General features: G+C 40.0%; 1 protein-coding gene across 4 annotated transcripts; it reads left to right on the forward strand.

The window, feature by feature from the left end:
- slc4a5a (solute carrier family 4 member 5a) lies at positions 1–27,084 on the forward strand. 4 transcript variants are annotated; one of them, XM_061071140.1, is made up of 25 exons: positions 1–58; positions 974–1,186; positions 4,041–4,170; positions 4,854–5,014; positions 6,982–7,134; positions 7,696–7,821; positions 8,238–8,293; positions 10,177–10,334; positions 10,432–10,519; positions 11,822–11,976; positions 12,247–12,375; positions 12,767–12,941; positions 14,169–14,302; positions 14,992–15,263; positions 18,184–18,218; positions 18,554–18,745; positions 20,280–20,393; positions 20,860–21,021; positions 21,245–21,423; positions 21,609–21,681; positions 22,143–22,211; positions 22,744–22,917; positions 23,879–24,094; positions 24,190–24,248; positions 26,919–27,084. In XM_061071140.1, exons 1-25 carry the CDS (start codon positions 1–3, stop codon positions 27,082–27,084), a joined length of 3,447 nt encoding a protein of 1,148 aa, XP_060927123.1. The 4 variants fall into 4 exon arrangements, with proteins under 4 accessions (XP_060927123.1, XP_060927124.1, XP_060927122.1 ...); XM_061071141.1 differs by having other exon boundaries at positions 7,699–7,821; XM_061071139.1 differs by lacking the exon at positions 24,190–24,248 and having other exon boundaries at positions 6,982–7,140; positions 7,699–7,821; positions 18,157–18,218; positions 23,879–24,123; positions 26,904–27,084.
- The last annotated feature ends 290 nt before the right edge of the window (positions 27,085–27,374 follow it).

The following is a 27,374-nucleotide window of genomic DNA, read 5'->3' on the forward strand; positions in this document are numbered from 1 at the left end:
ATGAGCCATGGAGACAGAGGGACGGGCGTCTCTCACCTTCGCTATGAGGAGGAGGAGGGTGAGTGTGTGTGCCCTTGTGTGTCCGGTTCATATCGATGCCCGACCCGTTACAGACTAGCCCTTTGCTAATAGGAACAGGAAATTAAGTCATTTCACCTACTTTGTCTGTTAATATTATCCTGAGACATTTGATTCATCACACTAACTTATAGTTTCTAATTTCTTCCTTGAGTTTGTGAGGGAAAATGTTGTTAATGGGCTGCAAATGAGGAGACAGAATATACACAAAATGTGTTGTGTGATGTTGATTTGCAGCTGCGAGGGTCGATTACAGTGGCTCAGGGAGTTGATACGAATGTGTGCGTGTGTGTGTGTGTGTCCAGTATTGCATCCAGTATTGCTTTGCATTTCCCTCTTGTATAGTTTTTCCACATGGTGCTTTGTGTGCAATTACGCTTACAGGGATTCCTTAATGGCAGCAGATGATCAAACTCACATCATCCAGGTTTTTGTTGCAAAAAATGGATTATGAAGCCAAACGCAAACTCACAGAAAAGCTTTTTTAAAAGTTTTAAAAGGGGCTTGATTTGCTTTTGTTTGTGACTGTGCCAACAGAGAATACCACTGTTGTTAACAAGTATACATGGGCAATGAAAGATAATTCATTCAGAGTTTGTTAAAAGTGGTTTAACATTCATAGGTACACTCCTCTGAGTATGAGGGATTAATTAAATATCTCATTAAACAATCTGCACCAATGTGTGCTGGCTGTCAGTCAACTATTTTGGGGGTCCGTTCATTAAGTTTTAATTTAGTTCACTTGTTTTGGAAAATTGCAAGCCTATTATGACTTGTTTTTTAAACTAAATTGCAATATTATACTTCTTTAATATCCCAATTTATCATTCAAGTTTTGCATTTCAATGAGGGCCCACATTAATCAGTGCATATTCATGTCCGTTTTTGTCCCCAGACCATCAGTCCATCTATATCGGCGTCCCAGTGCCTCAGGGATATCGACGTAAGCGCAGACGAAGGCGCTCGAGCCGGGAGGCCGCTGACATGGACAGAGACAGACACTACAACCAGCACAGACACCGGGAACATGACCGGTACCGAGACATAGACGTCGAGGAAGGGCTCATGGATTCAACCGAGCAGATTTTACCAGACATCAACCGCACTAGTAAGAAAACTTGAAATCAAACGAAGTGGTCTCCCAGGGTCAAACCTCAAACCATTGTCATCTAAGGTCTACTCAATCTTCACCCATGTTCCTTCCCTAACTTCTATGTTAAAGTTTTGTTTGGATGAACTGTGTCCATCCCCCTCCTTGTGAAAGGGTGCTTTTGAGAGACAAATAATGAAAGTTGTTGTTAATTCTGACCCACAAAGCCACTGAACTCCAGCCTTTTAAATAAACATAAGATCAATGTGGTTTTAACACTTGTCTTTAAGGGGAAGCCCAATAATTCTACACGTCAAAAGAAAGGTTTGCTGTTGAACCGAGGATACAATGTTGTTGCATTATGGGAAATGTAGGATCCAGTGTATTTGGAGCTTGACCCATTTCAGGATAACTTGGCCTCTACTATACACCTATTAAGGGGTCTTTTATCATTTAAATTAAAAAAAACAGTTTCTCCAAGTCTAAAGGAAGCACAGCACAAGTTTAATTTGTTTAATTGTCTAACAGTTGTGTGTTGCCATATACACAATATTTTAACTGTAAACATTTTCAAAAACGTGTTCAAAACAGTGACTAGTTTTTGAGGTTTGAAATTAAATGAATTCTAAATTCTAAAAAAAAATGTCTCACTGCACTGCAGTCCAGTGCCTCTTGATCTTTTCTTTTGGTAATCGAAGAGTTTTCTTCTGCCTCATCTTTAATCATTTGAAAAAAAAAAATATTGTTTTACATGTAGCCCTGTATAAAAATCATTAGGATACAGTGCATAAAATGAATCTCAAAATAGCATAACAAATGTTGTATTAAAAGAGAAAGTTCATGATAATTAGATAAGTTCATATTATTAAAAATAGTAGTTAGAATAAGGATAAATAGGGGATAAAATGTAATAAATATTATATGTACAGTTAATAAGTTTAGCTATTTACAGTTAAAAAGTAAATCAATAAATAGACAGCAGGAATCAACGCAACCTGAGCTTGTTTGAAATTAGAATAATGACTGACCTGACAGATCACCGCTGCATTTGATTTTTTAAAGACTTTGTCTGCAGGGACAAGGTTCTACATTGCCAAATCAGTGTGGTGTCAAGGCAGGGGTTTTCTCTTTGTGGACTGTGTGCACATACAAATACTGTCTTTTGGAGTTTGTGGGCTTCAGCACAACACATATGGTGCTATTACTGTCTTAATCCTCAGAATTACTGAGGATTCTAGCATGGACAATATAAATGTCCAGGAATATAGATTTAGAGACCATAGGAAGGAACATAGAACCTGATTATCCTCATTCCGATAATAAGTATGTAGTTAGCTAGACTCTTGTCTGTTGTTTGTTTAGCAGCAGAGACGTTCTGTTGCCAATCACCTGCTGTTGTTGCTTTACAAAAGCCTTATTCAGCCCATCCTGTTTTATGATTCCCCCTGTTTCATCACCATGTTTTCCATATTCAACAAAAAAAAGTGTAGTGCTTTCAAAATCATCGAAAACGCTAACCCAACTTTTCAGCCATGAATAACAGAGCCATCATAGCTAATTGTCTTAGCAGACACTTTTGCATTACTGTTGACTGGTTACAGATACAAGACAGTATCCATTTATCTAAAACATGGCAAAATCAATCTGATTAAAAGATGTAGATGGTCATTCCTTCCATCCACTCATTTTCTATACCGCTTATTGTTTGAGCGTCGCAGAAAGAGCCGGAGCCAGTCCGGGCTGACCTTGGTCAGGAGGCACAGTGCCCCCTGGGCAGATCACCAGTGTATCGCATGGCAAACATATAGAGACAAACAAGCATTCACTCTCACAGTCAATTTAGAATCTCCAATTAACCAAACTCTAATTTTATCTTATTGATTTCATCATCATTGGCTCATTCAGAAAAGACAACATGTAAGTGTAATTCACTGTGAGGTGCTGTCAATAAAGTGCTCCAATATTATTGATCATTGTTGCCATTAATAGACTCGTCCTATTGACAGTAATCCCCATACAGCTCAGCCCATGGGTTAGCAACACTGTGGTCAGCTGACATACCCTAAAGCAACATTCAAAAACACTGAGTTCAGTTTAACTGCGATACAACAAGGCAATGGATTAGCAGCTCATGATAAGGAACCTGCTGTTGACTTCCATACTTCATTCATCACCGCTGATACAGTACATTATGGAGTGATATACAAAAACAGCTTGTAAAAAGAGTTTAAGTAAAGAAAATTTGTAATAGAAATAAAATGTCTACTGATTTATATTGGAGATTCAATTCATAATAATGAACTGTATAGAGGCAGTCAAACGTTTTAGAGCATCCTATTTTTTCAATATCGACATTTAATCAGTTTAAGTCCAGTGAATTTGATACAGATAAAAAATCTATAGAAAACTGTTTTTTTATTAGGGATGAAGAAAGTAGTTAATTTACATTTCCTGCCGCATTGAAGTAAATGAAGCTCCTGCACTTTGGAGCAATCTTCCAGAAGACATTAAACAGTAGAATGGGTTACCTGTTTTATCATGCGATATAAGACTTTTATTATTTGTAACTTTATCATTATTTATTTACTCTGATTGGTTGTGAATTTTACATTGTTTATTGTCAAGCCTTTTGTTACTTGTATTTAAAAGTGATATTCAAATAAGGGTATGATTATTTATTATTATTATCTCAGTACAGAAAAAGAAACATCCTGTTTGTACGGTAGAGATGCTCTCAGCTTAAGCTCTGAAAGTGAAGTCAAATGGTGAATACAACACACAGATAAAAGCCATTACAACTCTCTCCTAAAAACTCTACTAAATGACAATGAAAACCATATAAATCTCAAAGAGTTTCTTTTATTCCGTTAAGTGTCTCCAGCAGCCGAGCGTCTACGCTACATCCTGAATGAAGATGATGACATGCCCACGCCAACGCTCTTCACTGAGATGGACACTCTGCAGAGGGAGGGAGACGAGCTGGAGTGGAAGGAGTCTGCCAGGTGAATAACTACACACTCACAGACACACACAATTTAAGTCATGGTCACGCTTCTGCCACTCAAAAATAAGATGGTTGGTATTATCAGATTTTGCTTTCACTTGAAGATCGGATTCTAGAATAAATCGAGAATGAATATCAGACACAAACCATTTTGATGAACTGGTTAATGATAACTGCATTTTATTTAGATGTTCAGTGTCCAGAGTCTACTTTTGTGCTGTCCAAGTGATACTGATTACAGAGGCGATTTAATACAATACAGCAATTTTAGTGATTCCATCTGTAAACTGAAAACTGTTCTGTGCCAACATAAAATTAACCATGTTTTAACAGCATGGATAATGTCCCACGTTTATTCTGTCAAGAGGAAATTGTAAGTTTCCAGAGAATTTGTTTTTTTCCAAGACCAAGGACAACTTAGAAAATGGAGTCTTTCCGCGATCAGATGTAGGACGAACTGTCAACCCTCCATTGCACAGCAGCTTTGCTTTGCTCCATCACACATTTCCTGCTTCACATTCAGACAGTGTCACGCCCGTGAGCTGCCCTCTCATACCCCAGACATCTACTGAGCAGTCGGTACCACTCGCAGAGATAAAGTGCCAAGCTCAGAGAAATGAACACAGTTGTGTATATTACTCACCGTTCTTTCTTCTTCTCTGTGTCTCCCGCAACCTTCAGGTGGGTGAAGTTCGAGGAGAAGGTAGAGGAAGGAGGAGAGAGGTGGAGTAAACCCCACGTGTCCACGCTGTCTCTGCACAGTCTTTTCGAGCTCAGGACATGTCTCCAGACGGGAACAGTTCTGCTGGACCTGGAAGGCTACTCGCTGCCTCAAATAGTCGGTGAGAGTTACAGGATCATCAGTCACTAATAATACATTATATATTTCTGTTTCATATTTATAAAAGTCATGGAGGCAACAATTTGGCCCGATTATTATATTAAATGATAATATTAAATTGTATTCTTTGTTAGAAAATACCATGACTCCCCCATAAGGGAAGCCAAAGTGTCTTGATTGCCACCTAGTGGTTGCGTGCAGCATGGGTCATAAGTCTTATCTCCTCCATGTTAGTGGATGGGACATGGGCCAAACTAAAAAGTACACGTCAAATAACTTTTTTACAAAGATGACTCCTGCCATTTTAGGTAGTTATTATCACACTGATCATATCGTGTGTTTTTTTCTTACAAGTTTGGTTTTATTAAATATTTGTTGCTATAACAACAGGGTGAAAGGTCATTATTGTCGGCTGAGACTGACTCACGATTGGTTGAGCGCCCCTCTAGGAACTATATACATCGCTCAATCCCTGTATAGCTACTACTCTGGATCCAAGTTTGCCAGCTTTATATGCAGTCTATGGTAGCAAGGCGGTCCTATATCCAGATATTCAGTCAGAAATATAGGATAACCATCTCACAATTGCTGATATCACCTATGTCTCCTAACCAAACGACGGAAATGCAGTATTTAATGGTGCACTGGCTAAAACAACACTGGTGCTTAGCCAAAATGTAATAGAAGGACCATTTTCCGCTTCCTTCTCTACCTTGTGTTTTGTCTGCACACATACAAATCACAATTGCAAGATTTTTGCTCAGCATTGTAGATGTCATCAGTGAACGGTCTAAACCTAAATCAGGTCAAACCCAACTTTATTAAATCCATGTTGCACAGTTTTTCTCGCAATAAACCTAAGGTTGTTTAAATCTCACAGAATCATGGTGCATGTTATAGTCATTTGTCTGTTAGATAGCAACATTACACAAAAACCACTGGACATATTTTGGTATTGATATCTACGTGTGTGTGAACTTTGGTGCAGGTTGATTGAATATAAGGGGACTGTCATTCTTTATTGGTGGATATCCCCACACAACACTTTCACATTCCCCACACGATGCATTAGTATTGAGTGGTCAATAAATCAATGACACAATCAATGAATGAAGAATCAATGACAAAAGCTGCAGTGTTTCCCAGTGATTGACAAAAAGAAACATTCGCGAGTTAATTTCAAGTTCATAACACATTTCTACAACTAGTTTATATCTCAACTTCCCATTGCTTTGGTTAAGTTTTAGACCGATAGTATCAGTAGTGTAAGATGTTTATAAGTATTCATATAATATATATTATTTTATTATAGCTATGGTGCTTGATCATTTTCATTATATGAAAAAAAAATGTAAAGTTCATTGCCATTGCTACACCCATAAAACAATTCTACTGATTATATTAAGATTATTAAATTTCAATATCTTGTATTTAGTAATCTTGTGCCACACCGCTAACAGGCATGCTGGTCTGCTCATATTGCACAACCTGGAATTACAGTGAATCCAGGTAGTTGTAGTCTGTAAAATCAGATTTTGTGTCTTTGTCAGTTTTCTTTTCTCAATTAATAACCTAAGTAAGCATTCTGGAATCCTTTGTTATTAGCTGTTCTTATTAAATACCTCTTTGCTGCAGGATTTTCTGCAGTAATTCATGATGATGATAACACAGAGGTGTTCAGTCATGTGAGCTGCACAAACATTGCTCTTCCAGGGCCTGGGGATCTGGATGACCTGAGGAGGGAAATTAACCAGCACAATCATTCTTTACACCAAACCACAAACTGTGCTTCACCCACAAGCTACACAATTGAAATTGAACTCATATGTTTCCAACAGCTAATACACAACACTACATGGACTTCATATATTTGTATACAGTACATACTACATAGACCGTAAAGTATAATGGAAACACTGGATAAGCATGTCATATACTTTCATGTAACATACATGTGTGTTTTTCCAGATGACATTATTGAAAGGCAGATCGAGGAGGGCATGATATCTCCAGATCTGAGAGAGCAGATCAGCTTTGTCCTGCTGAGAAAACATCGACACCAGACCAAGAAGCCAATCCACCGCTCGCTAGCCGACATCGGCAAGTCCAACACCTCGACCAGTGAGTGTCCTTCCTGTAGCCATCACAAACTGTCATGTATTCTATTTTTTTTTGACAAACTGTCCTTTAGCTCTTTCAAAATGAGACCAACATTCCCTTGAGACTGACAGTTTACAGACTCCACAGCACTGATAAATAAATAATAATAAATATGAGGTTGGTTGTCAGACAATTTGCTGCTGTTTGTTTTTTTTTGCTTGTGTCTATGTGTAAGATCTGAGGGGATTGTCGTGGCGTCATTTCTCTTCGTCTTATTTCCTTGCTTAGTAAGACTACATACACTGTTTTGTAACATGAAATATGACATGTAGTTACATGGCACAGTTTGCATTCCTGATATTTTTGGTCCCACATAGTGTTCATTATGCATGTGTTCGACTTGGGAGATGAATGAAAGCAATCCTGGAGTCCACAAGGCTCCTACCCTCCACAGGGAGGGTATTAATGTTTGATGAGTTAATTACTGCTGTGGCATTTCCTCATCTCATCTCCTGAACACTGTGAATCAGAAAGCAACACCTCGAACTGTTGTTGTGTGTGTCTCTGCTTCCTTTCCCTCAGCAGGTCGTAATGTAGGGTCCCGAGGTGGACCAGGTCACGGGCCAGGTCCTGGGTCAATGGCCAACATCAACCGTTCCACCGAGGACCTCAGATTGAAACAACAGTCTACCAACTATGGCCGCCTACGTGAGTGACTGACCATAGGGGCTTGGTCTGGGATTTCAGCTCACATGCACACACCCCCACTCTTGCTCCCTCTCTCTCCCTCTCTCAGCTTGGCTTTTTTAATTCAGGTATAATTTTTGGTGAGGATAGGATCTATGAAAATACATGGTTAGTTTTATTTTTTGATAAAACTAGCCATGTATTTTTCCACCTGCTTAGTCCAGAGTAAAACATCTCATTAAATTAACACCTCACTGCCAAAAAAAAAAGAAAATTACAGGCATTGTTAAAGTAGACTTTATGGTGCTACCTTGATATTATAGACCATATGGGTGAACCTAAGGAAGTGCAAAGCCACTGAGTGCACGCTCTGATCTGAAGCATGCTGTGTGTAATGAATATGTTATAAATGTTAATGTTGTGGTTTAACCTTCCAGGTCACGCTCAGAGCAGGAGCATGAACGATATTGCAGATACTCCCAGCACAGACCAGGTGAGTCATGAATGTGACTTTATGGGTCAACATGGTTTCAAGGGTATATATTTAACATACATTGGATACTGTTTTTGCAGAATTTGTATATATTTGAATAAATAAATATATTTCTATTAATGAGGCCTTGCTATACACAAGTGCATTTGTAAAGGCCAAATTCCTGTTCCTAACTTTTTTAATAGCTAAGTATCTCTTACTTTTCTATCTTACTGCATAGAATCTAGCTCTATGGTGTGTTTTCCATTTTGCTGTCTACCATTGTTATCGCATTATCTCATGTAGCGGTAAGGCATTGTGTTGTCCTGAATTGATGTTTCACTGGAGTAGTGAGCTCGGTCTCAAGTGGCATCAATCTTCCATTGCAGCTGCCAGAGAAGGTGACAGCTACTCATGGAGGAAGCGTGCAAACACATAACTTACTCATTATTGTGGCCGATGTAATAATGTGGCCTAAACCCGGTGACACATGCTTGAACAGTTGCAAGGCCGTGTTGTTGTTGCTCGGATTAGGCTACTGGGCTTTTCAACAGACAGGTCAGGATTAAGTGTCACTCACTGTAATGACTAATATATCAAATAAATAAATGAGAGTATTGTATTAGGGTGTGTGACGTGGGCTGTGAACTTTGTTTGTCGGTGCAACTATGAGGACAAGTACTGGCTGTCCAGTTCCAAGCACCCCAGTTATGAGTGCATGGCTGGATGTTCAAATTATATTTACAGGCCTACAGTAGGTCACATGTGACAACAGACAAGTGGCAGGTTGTTACTGTGTGTGTGTGTGTTTGTGTGCTACATTTTCTGTGTCAATATTGAGCTGGGATCTGGAAAAAACATGGATCTCATTGTAGAGTCCGCGTGCTCGGCCCTCACATGTACACGGATTTCGGCTGCGGGTTATTGGCAAGCATTTCCATTATTGAGTGTTATTGTGCTGCCGTCCAATTTCCTGCCACACCTTTACATGCAATCAGACAGGTTAGGTCGAGCTCGCCATCCCTCTTTTCTCTGTTGCAGCTGTGTCGGGGTTCATTTGTTTTGCCTCGCTGATTGGTGCTTCTGTAGGTTTAATGATCACGGAACAACAGGGCGTTATTATATTGCCAACATCTGCTGATATAACGATGCCCTTCCAGACGTATCTGCCAGGTTTAGACAGGCTTTTGTTAATAAATGATGAGAAGATGGAGCTGAAAACTCTCTCAGGGGGGAGATCTGGTCATTACAGGAGCAAATTGTTAAATAATAAACACGTGAAGACTGCTTTGCTTTCACCCGCTGTCCATTTCATCCCAAAGCAGCTCCATGAGGTTTAGTCTGGAGAGAGTGTTGTTCTTCCATCATGTGAAGCCTCTGTGCTGTTCTTCTAATGTATCGGCTTATTATCTTATTGTAGGAAGTCTTTCTGATAACAGTATACAGTGTTACATCCTGCAGTACAATATTGTCCTATTAATTCAGTTAGGACACCTGTTTAAACTGACCTCCACTTCACTTAGGTGCATGCTGCAGGATTCTGAAAATGTTGTCTTTATCCCAAACTGACTTGTTTTCTATGACATTTAAAGGATTTTTCAGTTATGTGTGATCATTAATTTTCTACCTTGGGCGGTTTAATGCTCTATGTAAGGTTATTCATTTGACTTAAACTAGTTATATTTCAATTAATTTTCCAAAAATTACTGGAATCTTTAATTGTTATCTAAATAGTTTCTAATTAGCCTACTTTTCTGCTACAGTTCTAAAAACATTACCTAAAACACTTGTGACAAAAAAAACTATAAAATATAGATAAACCAACAACTGTGAAATATCACATAATCCTACTACTAGATGATGTCTCACTATTTTTTTCTCTTTCTCTCTTTGTCTTTCTGTAGCTCAAAAACAAATTTATGAAGAAGATCCCTAGAGATGCAGAGGCCTCCAATGTCTTGGTGGGTGAGGTGGATTTCCTCGACAAACCCTTTGTAGCCTTTGTCCGCCTGGCCCAAGCCACAACACTAGGAGGTCTGACCGAGGTCCCTGTGCCCACCAGGTGAAATGATCTGCAGTATCTGCCGCTCCTTCACTCTCACGTCTAACAAACACTTGCCAGTCCTGCACATGCCTCACATTTGTCTTGTCACGTACAGATTCCTGTTTGTTCTGTTGGGGCCCCAAGGAAAGGCCAAGTCGTATAATGAGATCGGCCGAGCCATAGCAACCCTAATGGTGGATGATGTAAGTAGCTCTTTAAAAAGTGTTTCCATGACATGCCTTCATTGTTAGACTGCATGCTGAAAATGTCTCAGGAAACCTGTGGATAGAGAAAGTGTAATTTCCGGGCCCAACCACTGGGAGACCCACTATTGTGATTTAATTGTATCTGGATGTGATGCTGATGGTTAAGCATCGGTTAGGAGCAGGGTCTCTGCTGGGATAATGAGTCACCCATGGTTTTTAATGTTTGTTAAAGGGAGTGTTCTTGCTGCTGAATGCAGTTCTAGCTCTTATTAATTCCTAAATCACTAGACACAAATCCAGATGGGCTTTTTTAATAGCAGATGAAGTAGTGAAGAAATAACAGGCCATTATTTTAAACTGAACTTGCAAAGCTAAATAGTGTGTTTAACAGACACAATTTAACCCTGACAGTGAGGTGGGGGTTGGTGATTTTTGGACCCCCATTATAATATGGTATTTTAATAAGTTAAATCTTCTATATACCAACACTACACCTGCCGTAGGTAGGTCAGGAATAGAACAATTTCATAATGACATGCTGAAACACATTATTTTATTTTCCTATTCTATTTTTAAATAAAGTCGGAGTGATTTATTCCGTTAACAGCCAAACAATTAGGATATATTTCATTTAATGGTGACACTGTCCAAACCAATGTAGAACTGCCTTGATGGAAAAGGGGTAATTGTGGCCTGACATTAGCATTAAGCTCAGGCACACCCTCGCATAGCTGCTGCTGTGAATACAGACTTCTATTTTAGCAGGGCTCCACGCTAAAGTGTCACTTCATACAAAAATGCTTCCTGGGTGTATTCTTGTGCTTACGTCATCTGTATGTGACAACAAAGAAGCAACAATTCCAACACTGACTTTAATTGTAAAACATTTGTCTTTTTAAGTGGTTTAATTGAGGTTTGAGTGTTTACTATATTACTTAACACACAGTTGGTGCAGGGGGCCTGTATAATCCATTTGCAGTTATTAGCTGGATTTGAGTCTAGCTTGGAGCAAATGGCTCCAATACATATAGTGATTGTTCTTCAGTCCAAAATCAAGTTAGGCTGTTTGTATGGGAGGAAGAAAATCAATGAAGGTACCACACACCCCTCCTGGAAAAAATATTTCTGTCTCTCCCAGGTTGCAGACACCTCTTAATTTTCATTAGCTTTAAATTTAGTCAGATTTTTCAGTTAACTCTCTGGGAAAGTGCAGATGCCAGTTATTAAAGCAGTACATACCAATAATATTGCTATGAAAAAAGCCAATTGAAATTCACCCTCTTTATCTCTCCCTCCCAGCTCTTCAGTGACGTAGCCTACAAGGCCAGAGATCGAGAGGATCTAATCGCCGGCATAGATGAGTTTCTGGATGAAGTTATTGTGCTTCCACCTGGAGAATGGGATCCTAAAATCCGCATTGAGCCGCCAAAGAAAGTCCCATCAGCTGACAAAAGGTTGGAGTTTTACCATCCACCTCAATACTGCAATGAATCACTCCGCCTCTCTGAGCAATATGCCAACAACAATTGTGTGAGGTTAAACCTTGAACATGATCTTCGAATTAGTCTGACAGGTTTCCTGAATCAAACCAAGAGATAAGAGCTTGATGCTGCCTCCATGTCACTAAACATCAGACAAAACATGAAAGCCTCTGAGACAACACTTACAACATTGTAGATTGGATGTCTACCATATTTGCTTCAGTGCCGTATTTTTTCCGGCAGGAAGTCAGTGTTCTCCTTGAATGAACTGGGGCAGATGAACGGTACAGCTGGGGGAGGAGGAGGCCAGTCTGAGGACGAGGAGATGCCAGTGCAACATGAGCTTGGAGAGGAGCTAGCATTCACTGGACGGTAGGTTATCCAGGCCACATGGCAAGATGCTGAGAGGTTTGGATCAAACCTGATTATGGCATATGGAAATTTACAAAAATGTGGCAAAGTGGGCAAATGATCTGGGTACAAAAGAAGCAGACAGCCCCTAATGAGCTTTACCTGAGGATACAATGATTCATCTTTCGTCAGGTTGGTGGTTTGAAGAGCCAGTTTCAGCTGTGCCTAAAGCAACATAATCACAAAGAAAAAGAAAAAAAGTTTCCTCTATCTACGTGCTTGTCCCAATATCATTGTTATCTCATTCAGTTATAGGAAATCTCCTACTTTACAGGAAGTAATATGAGTATATGGTGCTGAGAAGTGAAATGTGCCAAAAATCCTAACCACTGACAATGCACCTGTATAATAGCTTCTGTGGCGGGCTGTACCTGGATATAAAGAGGAAATTGCCATGGCTGCCTAGTGATATCTACGAAGGCTTTCACATTCAGTCCATCTCTGCTGTGCTCTTCATCTACTTGGGCTGCATCACCAACGCCATCACCTTCGGTGGTCTGCTGGGGGACGCCACAGACAACTACCAGGTAAAAAATAGGGCGCCAAACTCAGGCAATCACACCAAATGATATATGAAAAGTAATTTAAACAACTTGGTGTATTAAGAAGATATGCACCTTTAGAGAGGCCTCTACACATACTGTCAGGATTTACACCATCACAAAACATTTATTGGCATTTTTAAGAATCATGATAGAATGGCATGATCCTACTGTAACTAGTGCAGGCAGAGATTTCTGGAATTATAGATATGGTTTAATAGAACAAAAAATATGCTATTCATGACTGAACATGCTGAATGGGAGATTGGTTTACTAAAGCAGACCTTTTGCTGGTAGTGGTCCGTGGGCCTTGAGTTTGACAGGTCTGGTTTAGAATATCGGTTGAGGGCAAGTCACATTAACATTTTTATATTTTACAGTGAAACCAAAATTGAACATAATAGAGTAGCTCCAGATAACATTCAACTGGATTCAGCCAAGGAAGGTCAACTGTAATTAGTGTGTCATGTTTATGAGGTTAGCTAAGATATATTATAAGTCTTTACCATACCCAAGTTTTTTGTGACACTCTCTCCCTCTTTTATGTCTAGATTCAATAATTTTCTTCAGTGTGTCACCCTTTTTTTGTGTTAGAAAAACTGAAAGACATCATCATTCATTTAATTTTACTGCTCAGTCATAAAACAATTATGTCATTCACTCTCTTATTTGAATGTCTAATGCAATTTAATGCAGTTTAATCCAATTTTACTTCCATTTTCCATTTGTGCATCAAGACCTTTGAACAAATACAACTACATACACACATCCACACAGGCTCACACACACACACACACACACACACACACACACACACACACACACACACACACACATACACAGGCTCTCACACACACACACACACACACACACTCAAAGATGTGCACAGGAATCATTTCAGATAAGTGCTTTGACTGACATATACCAACACTTCCCTCTCTGTCAAGTTGAAATACATCTTGACCTTTACACACAGCAACCACTCCTACTTTACACCTTCCTCAGGTCTCAGCTGAAGCTTGTGTTGCTCATGTCATCAACACCACAACACATCAATTTTGTCATTCAAGTGTCCCAGCCATAGTTCAGCTGCGTTTTCGTATTCTGTCAATTCTTTGAAGGAATCTCATTCCACAACAACTGCTGTTTTCTTTCCCTGTTTCTGAGTCATATCACCTTCTCTCCTTGACTCCCACCTCCCTCTTCCAACAGGGTGTGATGGAGAGTTTCCTGGGCACAGCTCTGGCTGGCACTGTTTTCTGTCTTTTCAGTGGTCAGCCCCTCATCATCCTCAGCTCCACTGGACCCATTCTCATCTTTGAAAAGCTCCTGTTTGAATTCAGCAAGTGAGCATCTTCAGAACTGGATGATCCTGCTGTAGACCTACAGTATATATTAGATTCAGATTTCAGAGTTAGATTGCAAGTATGTGTTGAGGCTTGAATGTACAGCATATCCACTGAAGGTATTTTTAGATGGTTAAAAATACATTATCTTCAAGAGTCAAACTTTACAAACAGCACTGGCGACATAAATGTGGCTATGTTTGAATATTTACTTTGTCAATTAACTTTTCTAGATAAACTCGACACAAGTAGACAATATACATGTATAATATACAATCATCCAATATAGTTATTACATCTGTAATATGATAAAGATGATACTAATGTATAAGAATATTATTTTAGGCCAAAGTACCATATGGACAAAACTTTTAAAAGACTTTGTGGTGCGCAGGAACTCTGTAGTAGTTTTTTTATACTTCTTTGTAATGCAACTTATGTCAGCTTAATTATAGCATGCCAATGTTCTGACAACTGGGTGACAAAATCACACCAAACTGATATACTAATATATTGAATCATGTGAGTGCTCAAATGTTAAAGGTCTTTAGAGCAAGATACTACATAAGTTACATCTTTTAACCTTATCAGTATTTTCACTTTAAAATGCAGGCAATATAAGTGCATAAATGCATGAAAAATCTTTATCAGTGCATTCACCAATCTGTACTGACTTCTTCCCCCTAAAGAAATAACGGCATAGATTACATGGAGCTGCGTCTGTGGATCGGCATGCATTCCTGCCTGCAGTGTTTCATCCTGGTGGCTACTGACGCCAGTTACATCATCAAGTACATGACGCGCTTCACAGAGGAGGGCTTCTCCAGCCTCATCTCCTTCATCTTCATATCGGACGCAATCAAGAAGATGGTGGGCTCCTTCAAATATTACCCCATCAACACTGACTTCAAGCCTGACTACATCACCACCTACAAGTGCGAGTGCTTGGCCCCTGACCCAGGTGAGTACTTCCCTTGAGTCAGGGTGACACAGGGGGACCATCCACACATACGAAGTGTGGCAGCAGCTCTATTTGGGTTATTGTACTGACATCACAGAGTGTCTGGTATTTTACTTCATCATGTTACATTAGACGTCCCTTGGAAAGCTTATCTCATCAAGAAACAATGAAGTGCTGGAAAACTGAGAAAAATCCATTTCATTCTCATTAGTGAAGTGTAGTACAATCCATCCAACCATCCATTAGTTTTCTGCTGGGTCACTGTGACAGCAGTCTAAGTAAGATAGTCCAGATGTCCTTCTAGCAAGATTTACGGGTTCCTTACAGGGGATCCTGTGGTGACCATTGGCCAGATGAGATATACAGTCAGTCCGGGTCTCCCCTGGGACTTTCTAACGGTTGGAAATGTCCAGAAACCCCTTCAATGAGTAGTCCAGGAGATATCCTGATCAGATCCCACTACCGTCCCAACTGGCTCAGTTTGATGCAAACGACGAGTAGCTCAAGTAGCTGTAGTCCCAGCTTCTTCTGGAGTTAAGAGCTCCTTACCCTAGCTATTAGGGCGAGAACTGCCACCTTACAGAGGAAACTCATTTTTGCCACTTATAATTGCAATCTCATTCTTTTAGTCACTAATCAGAGTTCATGACCAATGCTGTTGGTTGGATCATAGATTGACTGGTAAATCAAAAGCTTTGTCTCCAGGCTCAGCTCCCTCTTCACCACAATGGTCCAGGGGAGTGCCTGCATAACTGCTGACAATGCAACAATCTGCCTGTCAATCTCACCCTCCATCTTACACTCACTCGTAACCAAGACCCCTGGATACTTCAACTCCTTCACACCACAATGGCCTCAGACTTTGAGGTGCAGACTCATCCCAGCCACTTCACAGTCAGCTGCAAACTGCCCTAGTGCATGCTGGAGATCTAGGCCTGGTGAAGCCAACACAACCACATTGGTCCCGTATACACCTGGTAGTAAAATGTGTTTCTTGTTATCCGATCATGAGTACAGGTTTGAAGGATTACGATCCGATCACGTCAGACAACATTCAGAGCTGGTCTGGGCACATGAGATCACATGACATCCTGAGATGCAGTTTCACCACCAATCAAACACATTTTTGTCTTCTCGTTCATTTGTATGCATCCGGCGGCACAATATTAACACTGATCACCACATAATGGTTTCTTAAATTGGGAAAAATATTTATTCTGCAGCTGCACGAGATTCATTCAGACTCTACTGACTCGTCTGTCTTCCTCTCTTTTGCTTGCTGGTGTACACACACACACACACACACACACACACATGATATCCGACACATCAGTAAGCTAAGACTGATTCAACACAACATTGTTTGGTCTTAACACTAATGACGAGCGTGTTATTTAGCATGTAGAGCAGGGAAGTGAGTCACATGAGACACATTTTAATGTCAGGTGTGAAACACACATACTTAACACTGGCCACTTGTGACCAGATCTCTCTGGGCGGATGTTATCACCAGGTGTTGAAGGTGCCTTTGTCTGCAAGAACCAAAGAGACACAGTAATTCTGACAGATAGATAGATGTAGTGCACTCTGAGGTCCCCTCTTTTTAACATGGGAATCAGCAGCCTTGTTCTTCCACTCCTCAGGCATTGTTCCCACCCTCCATTCAACATTAGGTTGGGCTGATGGTTTGCCGAAACTTCCCTTTTCTTTTAAATGTTCTTTTCCATAGCCTCCCTAAATACATTTAAGGGGGAATCTCATCCACATCTGGTGCCTTGTTGCGAAGGAGCTTTTTGACTGCTGCAGATGTTGAATCATTGTGCGACGGGTGTCATTTTGTGCTTCAATCACACATGATAATGGAACTCTGGCAAAACAAAAACCCTATGAACATAGACAGATTGAAATGGGCAGGTCTCTGGGTTGAACAAAGGTGATGTCATGCACATCGGCGCATCCATGATGATCAGCAACATCTTAGTTAGATCTCTTGTAGAAATGGTTGCTTGTGTTTGTCAGGCCACTGTCAATCAAATGTGATCAAACCACACTCACAGAGTCCCAATGAAGCCGTTTATCTCTGCTTTTAGAGTTTAAACAAAGAGGCAGGGTTTTCTACCTTCACCTTAACTGCTCATTTCGTTATTTATATCCAGATTGCCTGAAACCACCTAAATTTTGAGTTAATGGGTTGATAATACCAAAATGTTTTATTCCATTCGTCTTTCATACAAAATATTTAATACTAGAATATGAGTTCCCCATAAAAAAAAAAAAAGGCAGGTCTCTTTAATCATACTATTGAGTACGTGAGTATTTTTTTATTTTGTTTAAATCTTCGGTTTCTGTGAGGATGTTAGAATACAGCCAATGTAATGTATCAACTGATATTAGGTTAAAATATCTGCATCCCGTTTTACTGTGGCTGTAATCGCTGCAGTCTATGGTGTTTACCAGGATGTTGATTATTACCTTTAATTAATCTTGGTGGGGTTGCATGGATTAATGAAATGAAATTTAAAAACAATCTAATTTAATTTAGATTCAATTAAAGTTAGATTCCGGCAACATACAAATTCTTAGATACTCACTAATCCATTTGTTGTTTTTGAAAATGGCAGTAATTTGCAGTGATAGACATTGATTTCTGTAACTGATTTGTCTCTTGTTTGTTTTTGCCATGCACAAACAATTTGGCTGCCATCTCTTGCAAGTGAGTACCCCTTTGTTTGTCTGCACGGGCCACAGGGTGATCTTTGCAATGTCCGGCAGCTGGATTCTCATATGTTTTGCATTTCTTTGTCTTTCCCTTTTGTTTTCCTCCCCGATCCCTTTTAATTGTCTGTCTCATTTCCACTCTGTCTCTATCTGTCCATCTCCCACTCATAAACAGTGGCTGCAATGATCTTCAATGGTTTAGTTCCAATGCCAGATAACAGCTCTAGTGTCTCTGGGGTAAGTTCATCCTTTCATTCAATTTGTAATGTTTTGACTCTTGTATTTCAAGCCAACATTCTGTTATCGTTTGAAAAAATAAATCCTGTGTACATAAATGATTCGCAGCAGCCCAGGTATCCACTCTGTATGATAAAGAAGCTGCTCTCTTTCTGTCCTTGGTTTGTTTCTCTCCATCTATCCCATCAACCTCTTGCCCTACTCCGTGAATTATAACTTAATATCCATACCGGAAATGTTCACTCTGTCTGTGTTTACATCCTTTATGTCTTTGTTAAAACAATTGTCTTCATCCTCTCCTGTATCCCTGTCACTGCCCCCACAATCCATCCCAGTTTAATGTGACAGCGATGGACTGGAGCCAGCTGAGCAAGAAGGAGTGTGTGAAGTATGGAGGTGCCCTGGTGGGAAAGACTTGCAAGTATGTCCCTGATCTGGCCCTCATGTCCTTCATCCTCTTCTTTGGCACCTACTCCATGACCGTCTCTCTCAAGAAGTTCAAGTTCAGCCGCTACTTCCCCACCAAGGTGACAAAATAATCTGTTTATCTATCTTTTTAAATAAACAAGTTTCACCATGCTTTGCATGAGCACAAATCCAGTTAATGGAGAAATGAAAGGTGCCCTATGCAATTTGTATGTTAACACACAGAACATAAGAGTAGATTTATTATATCCAACCAAAACACACTTTGCAACATACATATATTCTCATCCTAGAGTGAATTATATATATCATCATATATACAGAGATGATATCTGTGAGGTTTGCTGTTACTAGAGATTTCCAGCTGGGATTCACTTTTCAGAAATCGGTTCAATCTGATAAATGCCAGATGTGAAAGAGGATTCCCCATATTGCTTTATAAGGCTACCTGTTCCACGCCATTTGTGGCTATGTTCTATTCATTAAAATGCTCCCAAAGAGTAAGAAATGCACATAGGTTCAAGTCGTGCTGTGAGAAATCATCAGACATGAACATAACAAAATAATTAGAAAATACTACAGGTTTGCAGGTTTTAATAACAATTTTAAATTAAGAGAGTCTTTAAATTCTCTGAGAATAGTCTACAGAGAAAGAGCAACACACAGAATGTATTTATTCCATTAAATGAATATGGCACAAATCTAACTTTCAACATGATTATACGATTTGAATGGTTTCATAGAAAGGACATAAATCACAGAGGAGGCATTAAATTCACAAATTGCATTAAGCACAGCTATTTTGACCTTGACCTCTACACTTAATCGTCTGGCAAAGATTATCTAAGGATTTCAAGTCAAATCTCTCTAACAATATCAAAATAACAAGTTATTTATTTGTATTTGTTGAATGCATTTTCTTACTCTTAAAGTAAATGTACTAGTTGTGCTAAGTTTTTGTCCCAATTCTGCCCCAGTCTATCGATACATGGAATGGCAGAAATATGTGACGCGCTGCTCATGTCCATGTGGTTGTACACGATATAGGAACCCCTTCGTGAAAGCATAACTCCATAGTGCTACTAATGGTCAAAAACTCCACAGGGTACCTCTAAAAAAATGCACATAATAAAGACTGATATACGAAAGGAAGAATAAACAGTGTAACAGTCTTAGCAGAACTTTAAAGTAAGTCTCCAACAGTGTTGCAATGGGGGTTAAGGCCTTTTAAAACTGCAAAACTGTAAACAAAGCAATGTGTTCCAAGCAGATTTGAACCAGAAAGAACCCCACTCTCTCAGACAGATGGCCCATTGGTTATCACTCTTGTTAATTTATGTAGCCTGTTGTTGATTGTATAGCCATGTTGGTACAGTCCCAACACAGCACTGCTGCTCACATCTGTCCTGTGTCTGATCTCCCAGGAGGGCTTCATCAAACAGAGGAAAAAACGAGCTGATCACTTCTGTTTCCAGACACAAGGATTATCTCTAACTCAAGTGGAGCCAGGCACAGCTCCTGTTCAATATTTATGAGTTGCCTCCTATCTGACCCGTCCCTGCTCTGAAAGGAGATGTGTTTGGTTCTCATTCAAACTGTTTTTGTCCCACTGTGTCTCTCTGTCTGTGGCTCCAGCTGAGGAAACTCATCAGTGACTTCTCCATCTTCATGTCCATAATGACGTTTGTGGGGCTTGATATGTTGATGGGACTCAAAACTCCCAAACTAATTGTTCCAACAGAGTTTAAGGTATGTGAAGTCATTTTCAAATCATAGTTTCTTTCAGAAGTAAGATAACTAATGTGCTATTTAAAAATATAAGCAAATCATGGCAGTTGTATAAGTGGTCATCACAAGTATTTTGACAAAAGATTAAATTATACAGGGTATGTGCTTTTAAACAATTGCTCAATAATTTGGGTGATTTACCTATTGCTTTTATTCTTTTTTTATTGCATAAAGATAATTGAAATTACATCTTAGAAAAGCTTACCTCTGCCTTCAGTCTTTGGGTTAAGCAAACCAAATCCTGGCCGTAGCTTTGTGTAACATACACACTTGAGAGCGGAATTGATCATCTCATCTAACTCAAATAAGCCCATTTCCCAAACAGTTACTGACTTAAGTGTCCTGGAATGATAATCTTCTGTGGACATTTTTTTATGTAACACTGCGAAATGAACTGGAAATATAATGGACTCTCTTCCTCCGACAGCCGACTCGCCCTGACCGTGGCTGGCTGATAATGCCATTTGGAAAGAACCCATGGTGGGTGTACTTGGCCAGCTTTGTCCCTGCCCTGCTTGTCACCATTCTGATCTTCATGGACCAGCAGATCAGCGCTGTCATTGTTAACCGCAAGGAGAACAAACTTAAAGTAGGTTTGCACTTGTATATATTGTTTACCGCTGAAGAAACAAGAAATCTTCATAAAAACTCACATTAAGTATAGATACTTTTATTGTTATTATATAATTATTTCATTGTATGCTTCCATCTATGTATATTGAATTCTATTTTAGCATTTAAAAGAATTCTACTATCCAAGGCTTATGAGGTACAGTATATTTAAAATGATCTGTGTCTGGTTTCCCCTGCAGAAAGGCTGTGGTTATCACCTGGATCTGTTCTGGGTTGGTGTCCTGATGGCTGCCTGCTCCTTCATGGGCCTGCCCTGGTACGTGGCTGCCACCGTCATCTCCATCGCCCACATCGACTCTCTGAAGATGGAGAGTGCGTCGAGCGCTCCCGGAGAACAGCCTCAGTTCCTCGGGGTCAGGTTGGTTGGCTGGTTAAATGGAACAGAAACAAACAAAAAAATGTCACTTGGGAAATAACACCTTCAGGCTGTTGTATGCAATATCTCACTATGAGAAAAACCTTTTTTTGGCTGTGACAGTGCAATGATTTGTGAAATTTACTTAATGGTGTCCTGTTTATATTTGACCGATGTCCAATATACAGAGAACAAAGAATGACAGGAATTTTGGTGTTTGCTCTCACCGGGGTCTCCATCTTCCTCGCTCCGATACTTAAGGTACGAAGTACATTGTGTGCTGTTTCCTGTTGCTTAAGATAAAGGTTGTTATGGAGGGTGAAACCATCTAATTTCTGCTGTTTATGACTGACAGGGATAAAACCAGTACAAATACTTTTATGAATATTACAGATACTATTTCGCACCATCCTCAACTAATGAGGTGACCAGCATGTTCAGCATTGTTAGGCCAGTCTGGTTGGAATCTCTCAAAATTCTATTCTGATTCAGAGGGCTATGATTCGATGATAAAAACACTTATCAATGCATCTTGATACATTAAAGAATATTAGTTCTATTGATTTAATATTAACAACAATTAGAATAACAATTCATAATAATAAACTAAGATATTAGTGAAAGCACTTCTTTTTATGTGTTTGACATTTTTTCATTGGATTAAATCTAAAAACTACAACATGACTGTTTAACATGTGTTCTGTGCTTCCTGTTGCTTGTAGTTCATCCCCATGCCGGTGCTGTACGGTGTCTTCCTCTACATGGGTGTCGCCTCGCTCAGTGGAATCCAGGTACACTGCGGGCCAGCCAATGATGTTAATTATCTTGATAAATTGAGTTATTGTGGCTGAACGTCTTAATTATTGCATTTCTGACAGTGGGCCGGGAAGCAGCTTATTCAGAGCTTCCAAGCAAACAAACAGGCAGGCAGGCGTGATCCTTGTTGTCAATACAGACAACAGAGACAAAAGAATCACATCAAATAACCGTTACATTTATTATAAGATTCTGAGGTGACAAAGATATCGATGTGAAAATATAACCTGCAGCTGTACCAACCGGGTCTGAAGTTCAGGTGTCTCATTATAAACACCAATATATAGAGTGACACATTTACAGATGGGGCTTCATGTGTTTGTGTTGGAGCCAGTGCTCATTGGAGACTTTCCTCCAAATCATTGCACAGGCTAGTGGAGCTGTGAAGCATACCAATCTCCCCGAAATAATTGAGCTGAATCATTTATATCATAGGTCTGCAAGTGTTTAACCTGTGCCACTCAAACCCTTTCCTCCATCTGCTCCTTGTCTCAACGTCCTCCACAGTTTTGGGACAGGATAAAGTTGTACATGATGCCGTCGAAGCACCAGCCGGACTTTCCTTACCTCCGTCATGTTCCTCTGAGGAAAGTACACCTGTTCACACTCGTCCAGATCATCTGTCTGGCTGTTCTCTGGATCCTGAAATCCACCTTCTTGGCCATCATCTTCCCTGTGATGGTACGTGATAGAACATAAATCTTTTGTTTGGAAGTTTAGAAGGATGGGTGTTGTTGTTATTTTTGGAAAACAGGCAGCTACTCTTGCACCGTTTCACTACACATCCACTCAGCTACGGATACACCCTGTTGGCCCCATTTTGATTTGAAACCCTGGGACTGCATTTTAGTCTGGATGGGCAGAAACAGAGAAGTTTGTAAACGATGACTTAGACACTAACAAACACTTGCTGATTGGGGTTTTCTGGTCAGGCTCCTATCATATGACCCCCTTCCCTAAGAAATCAACCTGCATTAACTTCCGCCACCAGTGTAGAAAGCAACATGGATTATCAATTACTAGTGTTGCCGACGATGTTTATCGCTGCTAAAAACTATTGTGCAGTTAAATTCTGCCTTTTTAAATGTGTAGGAGATGAGCTATTCCAGCAACGCAATTCTGCATTCAACATGCTTCATGTGTACACCACCATGCCTGCAGTGTACAATAGCAGTCCTCCTTTCAGGGGTGTTTGTATGGACAGAGGTTAAAGCTGATAAGGAGCCAAAACGCTTGTGTGAATAGAGATTGTTTTAGTTGGAAAACACCATTTTAAATAAAAACGTCCTTTGAAGTCTGAAGATGCTCAAGAGGTGGTCAGCTGTATCTGTACTACACATATACATTGGAAGCTATATCAACAGAAATAAATCTGTTTAAAAAAAACTAAATCCAAAAAGCTTTCTCAAATTAACTCAGCACATCAGACTTTATTGTTAGAATATCTGAGGTTTAATGTACATTGTAAATATAAAGAGACGGTGTGATCTGATTTCCCTGTGTATATCTGCGATTCATGAGAGTGTAAATCTATAAATACCAACCAGCTAAATTACATTCAGCCTAAGTCGAATAATATGGGATGAATGTAAATTAGAGTTAATACGAGGCCTGCGTTCATAGTTCTGTGATAAACCAACAGATCCTGGGTCTGATGGTCGTCCGAAAGATGCTGGACATGGTTTTCTCCCAGCACGACCTGGCCTGGATTGATGACCTCCTTCCTGGGAAAGAGAAGAAGGAAAGTAAAGAAGATAAGAAGAAAGGGAAGGAGAAAGACAAGGAGAGGGAGAAGGTGAAGGTGAAGGAGAAGGAAAAGGAGAGGAAGAAGCCCAAACAAGACAGCAGTGATGAGGAGGTGAGAAACTCGAGCTTCTGCTGCCCCCTGTAGGAATAAAGTATTAAGGCAGGATGTTCTAATCTGTGTCTGTTGTTTGTGTTGCTTCCACACAGGATAAATACCATGCCTACCCCAACCACTCGCCCAGCTCTGAGTCTGACGTGGATCGCAGGTATTGTGTCCTCAAACTGCACATCCCCTACAAAGATCTGGTCTATCCTGATGTTGCACAGTCTCAGTGGGGAGCGTACTGCCAGCCTGCTGCTACACACAGTGCTTTATAACACACACGCACACACACACAAACACACTCACACACACAAGCCCTCTATAATACAGACATAGATAGACACCTATTGTGGTCCTACATGCATGTAAACATCTAGCCATACACGGTAATTGTGCACAAATGAAATTCGTCATGGAAAACACCAGGATTGGAGAGCAATGATTATAACTGGAGGAACATAGACTCAGTTCCTTCAGGCGAATGCTTGGGAGGAGGTGGGGCAACAGGTACAAATGTGAGCATGATAATATAGATATATGCTGGAGTGTGAATAATGTTCCAGTGCAGCAGAGCCTGGAGTTTACTTCCTAAAATAACTTGCACACATCACTTTATTTACCCAGGTTTTCAGATGTCTGCCTCTGAGATTAATGCTTCCTCCCCAATACAGAAGAGATGATAGATGATGTCAGTGCTCTCGGTGATGACAAAGTACATTTAAAAAGAAGTGGCAGCAGCTCTTTCCTGACACAGCAATCCTCTGCAGTTTCTCTGTATTAACCACAGAACACAGCAGATGTTCTCACTGGGAGTGTTTCTTCCAGTGAGGTCTGTGGAACCAATACATTGATTCTGGAAAAACACTGTGAGCACCTCACGCTAAAATCTGTTTACCTACATAGTAGAATAAATCTATTGGACAGATATCTCAGAAGATAGAAAACAAATAAAACAAAAGATTACTGCATTGTTTGATGCATGCAGGCTACATGTATATTGTTTTGAAGTGTAATGTGGGTGAACTACACCTTTACAAAAAACGTGAACCTGTTATGTCAGCTTGAGATACCGGAGGTAAAATACCAGGGTAAAGACAATGGCATGAAAAGGACACAAAAGACCCTTATTTTGTTGTGGTGTTGAATTGCATTGTGTTATGCTGTTTGTAATATTTCCCCCCAGAAAAAAAAATTATGTTGTGAACTATATTGAATTAATCTAAATTATATTCGTTTTATTACATGGGTTAGCAAAAATTGTCCCCCTATTATTTCGTTTTCATTCCATCCATCATTCATTTTCAGATTTCCATAATGAATCTAAACAATAGCTGAGATCACTTCTAAGTGGACACAAATAGAGGCAGAATATTTACACGTAACACTGTTTACATGTGAAATTGCCCCCAGTGTCCATATCCCTCCTTTCCATGCACTTTAAGGCAATGCAGATCACTGTAATGATCAAGTGTATAATCCTGCTGCTACTCTTCCTGTGTGCTAAATGTCCATATACGTGCATTGCCTTTTGTACACACGACTCAGCAAACTGTAATTCTTCAGTGATGTGCGTTGTTAGTGGGAAGGAAGCGACTGTGAGGTGAAGGGTGGTGAATGGAGATGCATGCTCCACAGCTCTGTCGATTAACATATGTGCCACAGAAATAATGTGTGTTATATTAAACCTGCTGTATATCCAGAGCTTATTTGTTGCTAAGTTTATTTCAGGCTGGCGGCTTGTGTGATCATCCACATGCAAGAAGCATCATTGTTTTGGTTGTTTCTTTTTCCTTCATGTGCTGAATCTCTTTAGTAAATCAACCTCACCCGCATGTGAAATGACCCTGGCTTCCTGCTCTCTGACCCACCCTCACCTGTAATTTCACTGGAAGTATTTTGCATTCAAGTGCAGTCTTTCCTCATTTTGCCAAACATTTATCCATGATTAGCTTAAACTTTGTACCCTTTGTGGGAGGTTTGCTGTTTCCAAATTCCCCATGATGTCTGCATTGCTTTAAAAGAGGCATGGTTTGGAATAGACAATGTAACTGACTAATATGAACTTGTTTTGCAAGATATGGTCACCTGTGGATAGAAAATCCTAGAAATATTTGGAATTAGAAAATTAACTTCCTATGTCCCCAATACTTCCGAACTCGTTTCTGTTCGTTTTAATACAGTTTCCATGTTAAGTTCACAAGTCATTTGCTAAACCATGAATGTGATATGACAAGTGCTGACTCAACGTTGTAAAAAGTATTTTGCTGATTAACTTAACACAAATATACTTTAGAGACTAAATTCAAAGTATTATTAGCCAAAGACAAAAACAGTGTTAAGTGTAGTGGTTTAGTTGTACTAGGAAATATGAATATTTAGGGAATCATTATTTGATTAAATGAAATATGATATAAGGTTTGTTGGCAGCATTATCCTCTTGTCAGTGGTAATAATGCATTTTGTTGATTATATACAGCTGATATTCAGATATGGCATCATAGTCTCTGCCTTCATATCTTTGAAGAAATATAATAAAATCATATATTTGTAAGGATAGACCACCTGAGCCACTACTGATACAACACCATGAGTCTTATCCTCAAAGTGTCACCAGTCCCAGTCTTCACCATAATACACTAAGGCCACAGAAACCCTCTACAGCAGCTCTGTCTGCTCATTAGTTCATCTTCTCCTGCACATCACTGACATGAGCTGCTGTAGTTTTCTGCCGGAGTCATGATGCTTCATGGCTGAGTTCCACCGTCCTCCCCCGTAGCCCCTCTGTGTATTTGGCTGTGGGTGTGTATGGTAACTGGAGCTTGCCCTTCCTCAGCATCACCCTCCACCTGAAGATCTCCTGCCCATCGTCCCCGGCCATGCCCATGGGGAGAGGGATGTCCTGTCCCGTGCCCCAGGTGAAGATTGAGATGGAGTCAGACTACGACTCGGACAGCGACCACCATCGACCCCGGGACATGAGCAGTGAGACCACATTATAGAGCTGAGACACGATGTCTCGTTGACAGACCAGTGAACAACTTAACAAGGGCAGACTGTATGCAGCCGGTGCTGACCCTCAGACAGCATCAGGTGGTGCAGACTGATAGCCGAGTGCATACTGACACCTGGACAGACTGATATGATGGGACCCATGCAGTCCATGCAGTTGGACAATTTAAAATATTGAATGCATCTGCATTTAAACTGGTGCATTTGTGACAGATTTAGCTCTAAACACTAAAAAGAAAACTGAATTTATTTATTTACTTGTGTTGATGTAAATGGTATC

This window comes from Limanda limanda, chromosome 5, assembly GCF_963576545.1.
Source record: "Limanda limanda chromosome 5, fLimLim1.1, whole genome shotgun sequence".
Taxonomy (NCBI): Eukaryota; Metazoa; Chordata; class Actinopteri; order Pleuronectiformes; family Pleuronectidae; genus Limanda; species Limanda limanda.

What these genes read in the sequence shown, in the direction of transcription:
- slc4a5a (XM_061071139.1), top strand. Translation starts at nt 1, where the DNA reads ATGAGCCATGGAGACAGAGGGACGGGCGTCTCTCACCTTCGCTATGAG. An exon ending in CTCCTGTTTGAATTCAGCAA is followed by an intron (nt 14,303 to 14,991) that starts GTGAGCATCTTC and finishes TTCCCCCTAAAG; the next exon opens with AAATAACGGCATAGATTACA. An exon ending in GTGCTTGGCCCCTGACCCAG is followed by an intron (nt 15,264 to 18,156) that starts GTGAGTACTTCC and finishes ACTCATAAACAG; the next exon opens with TGGCTGCAATGATCTTCAAT.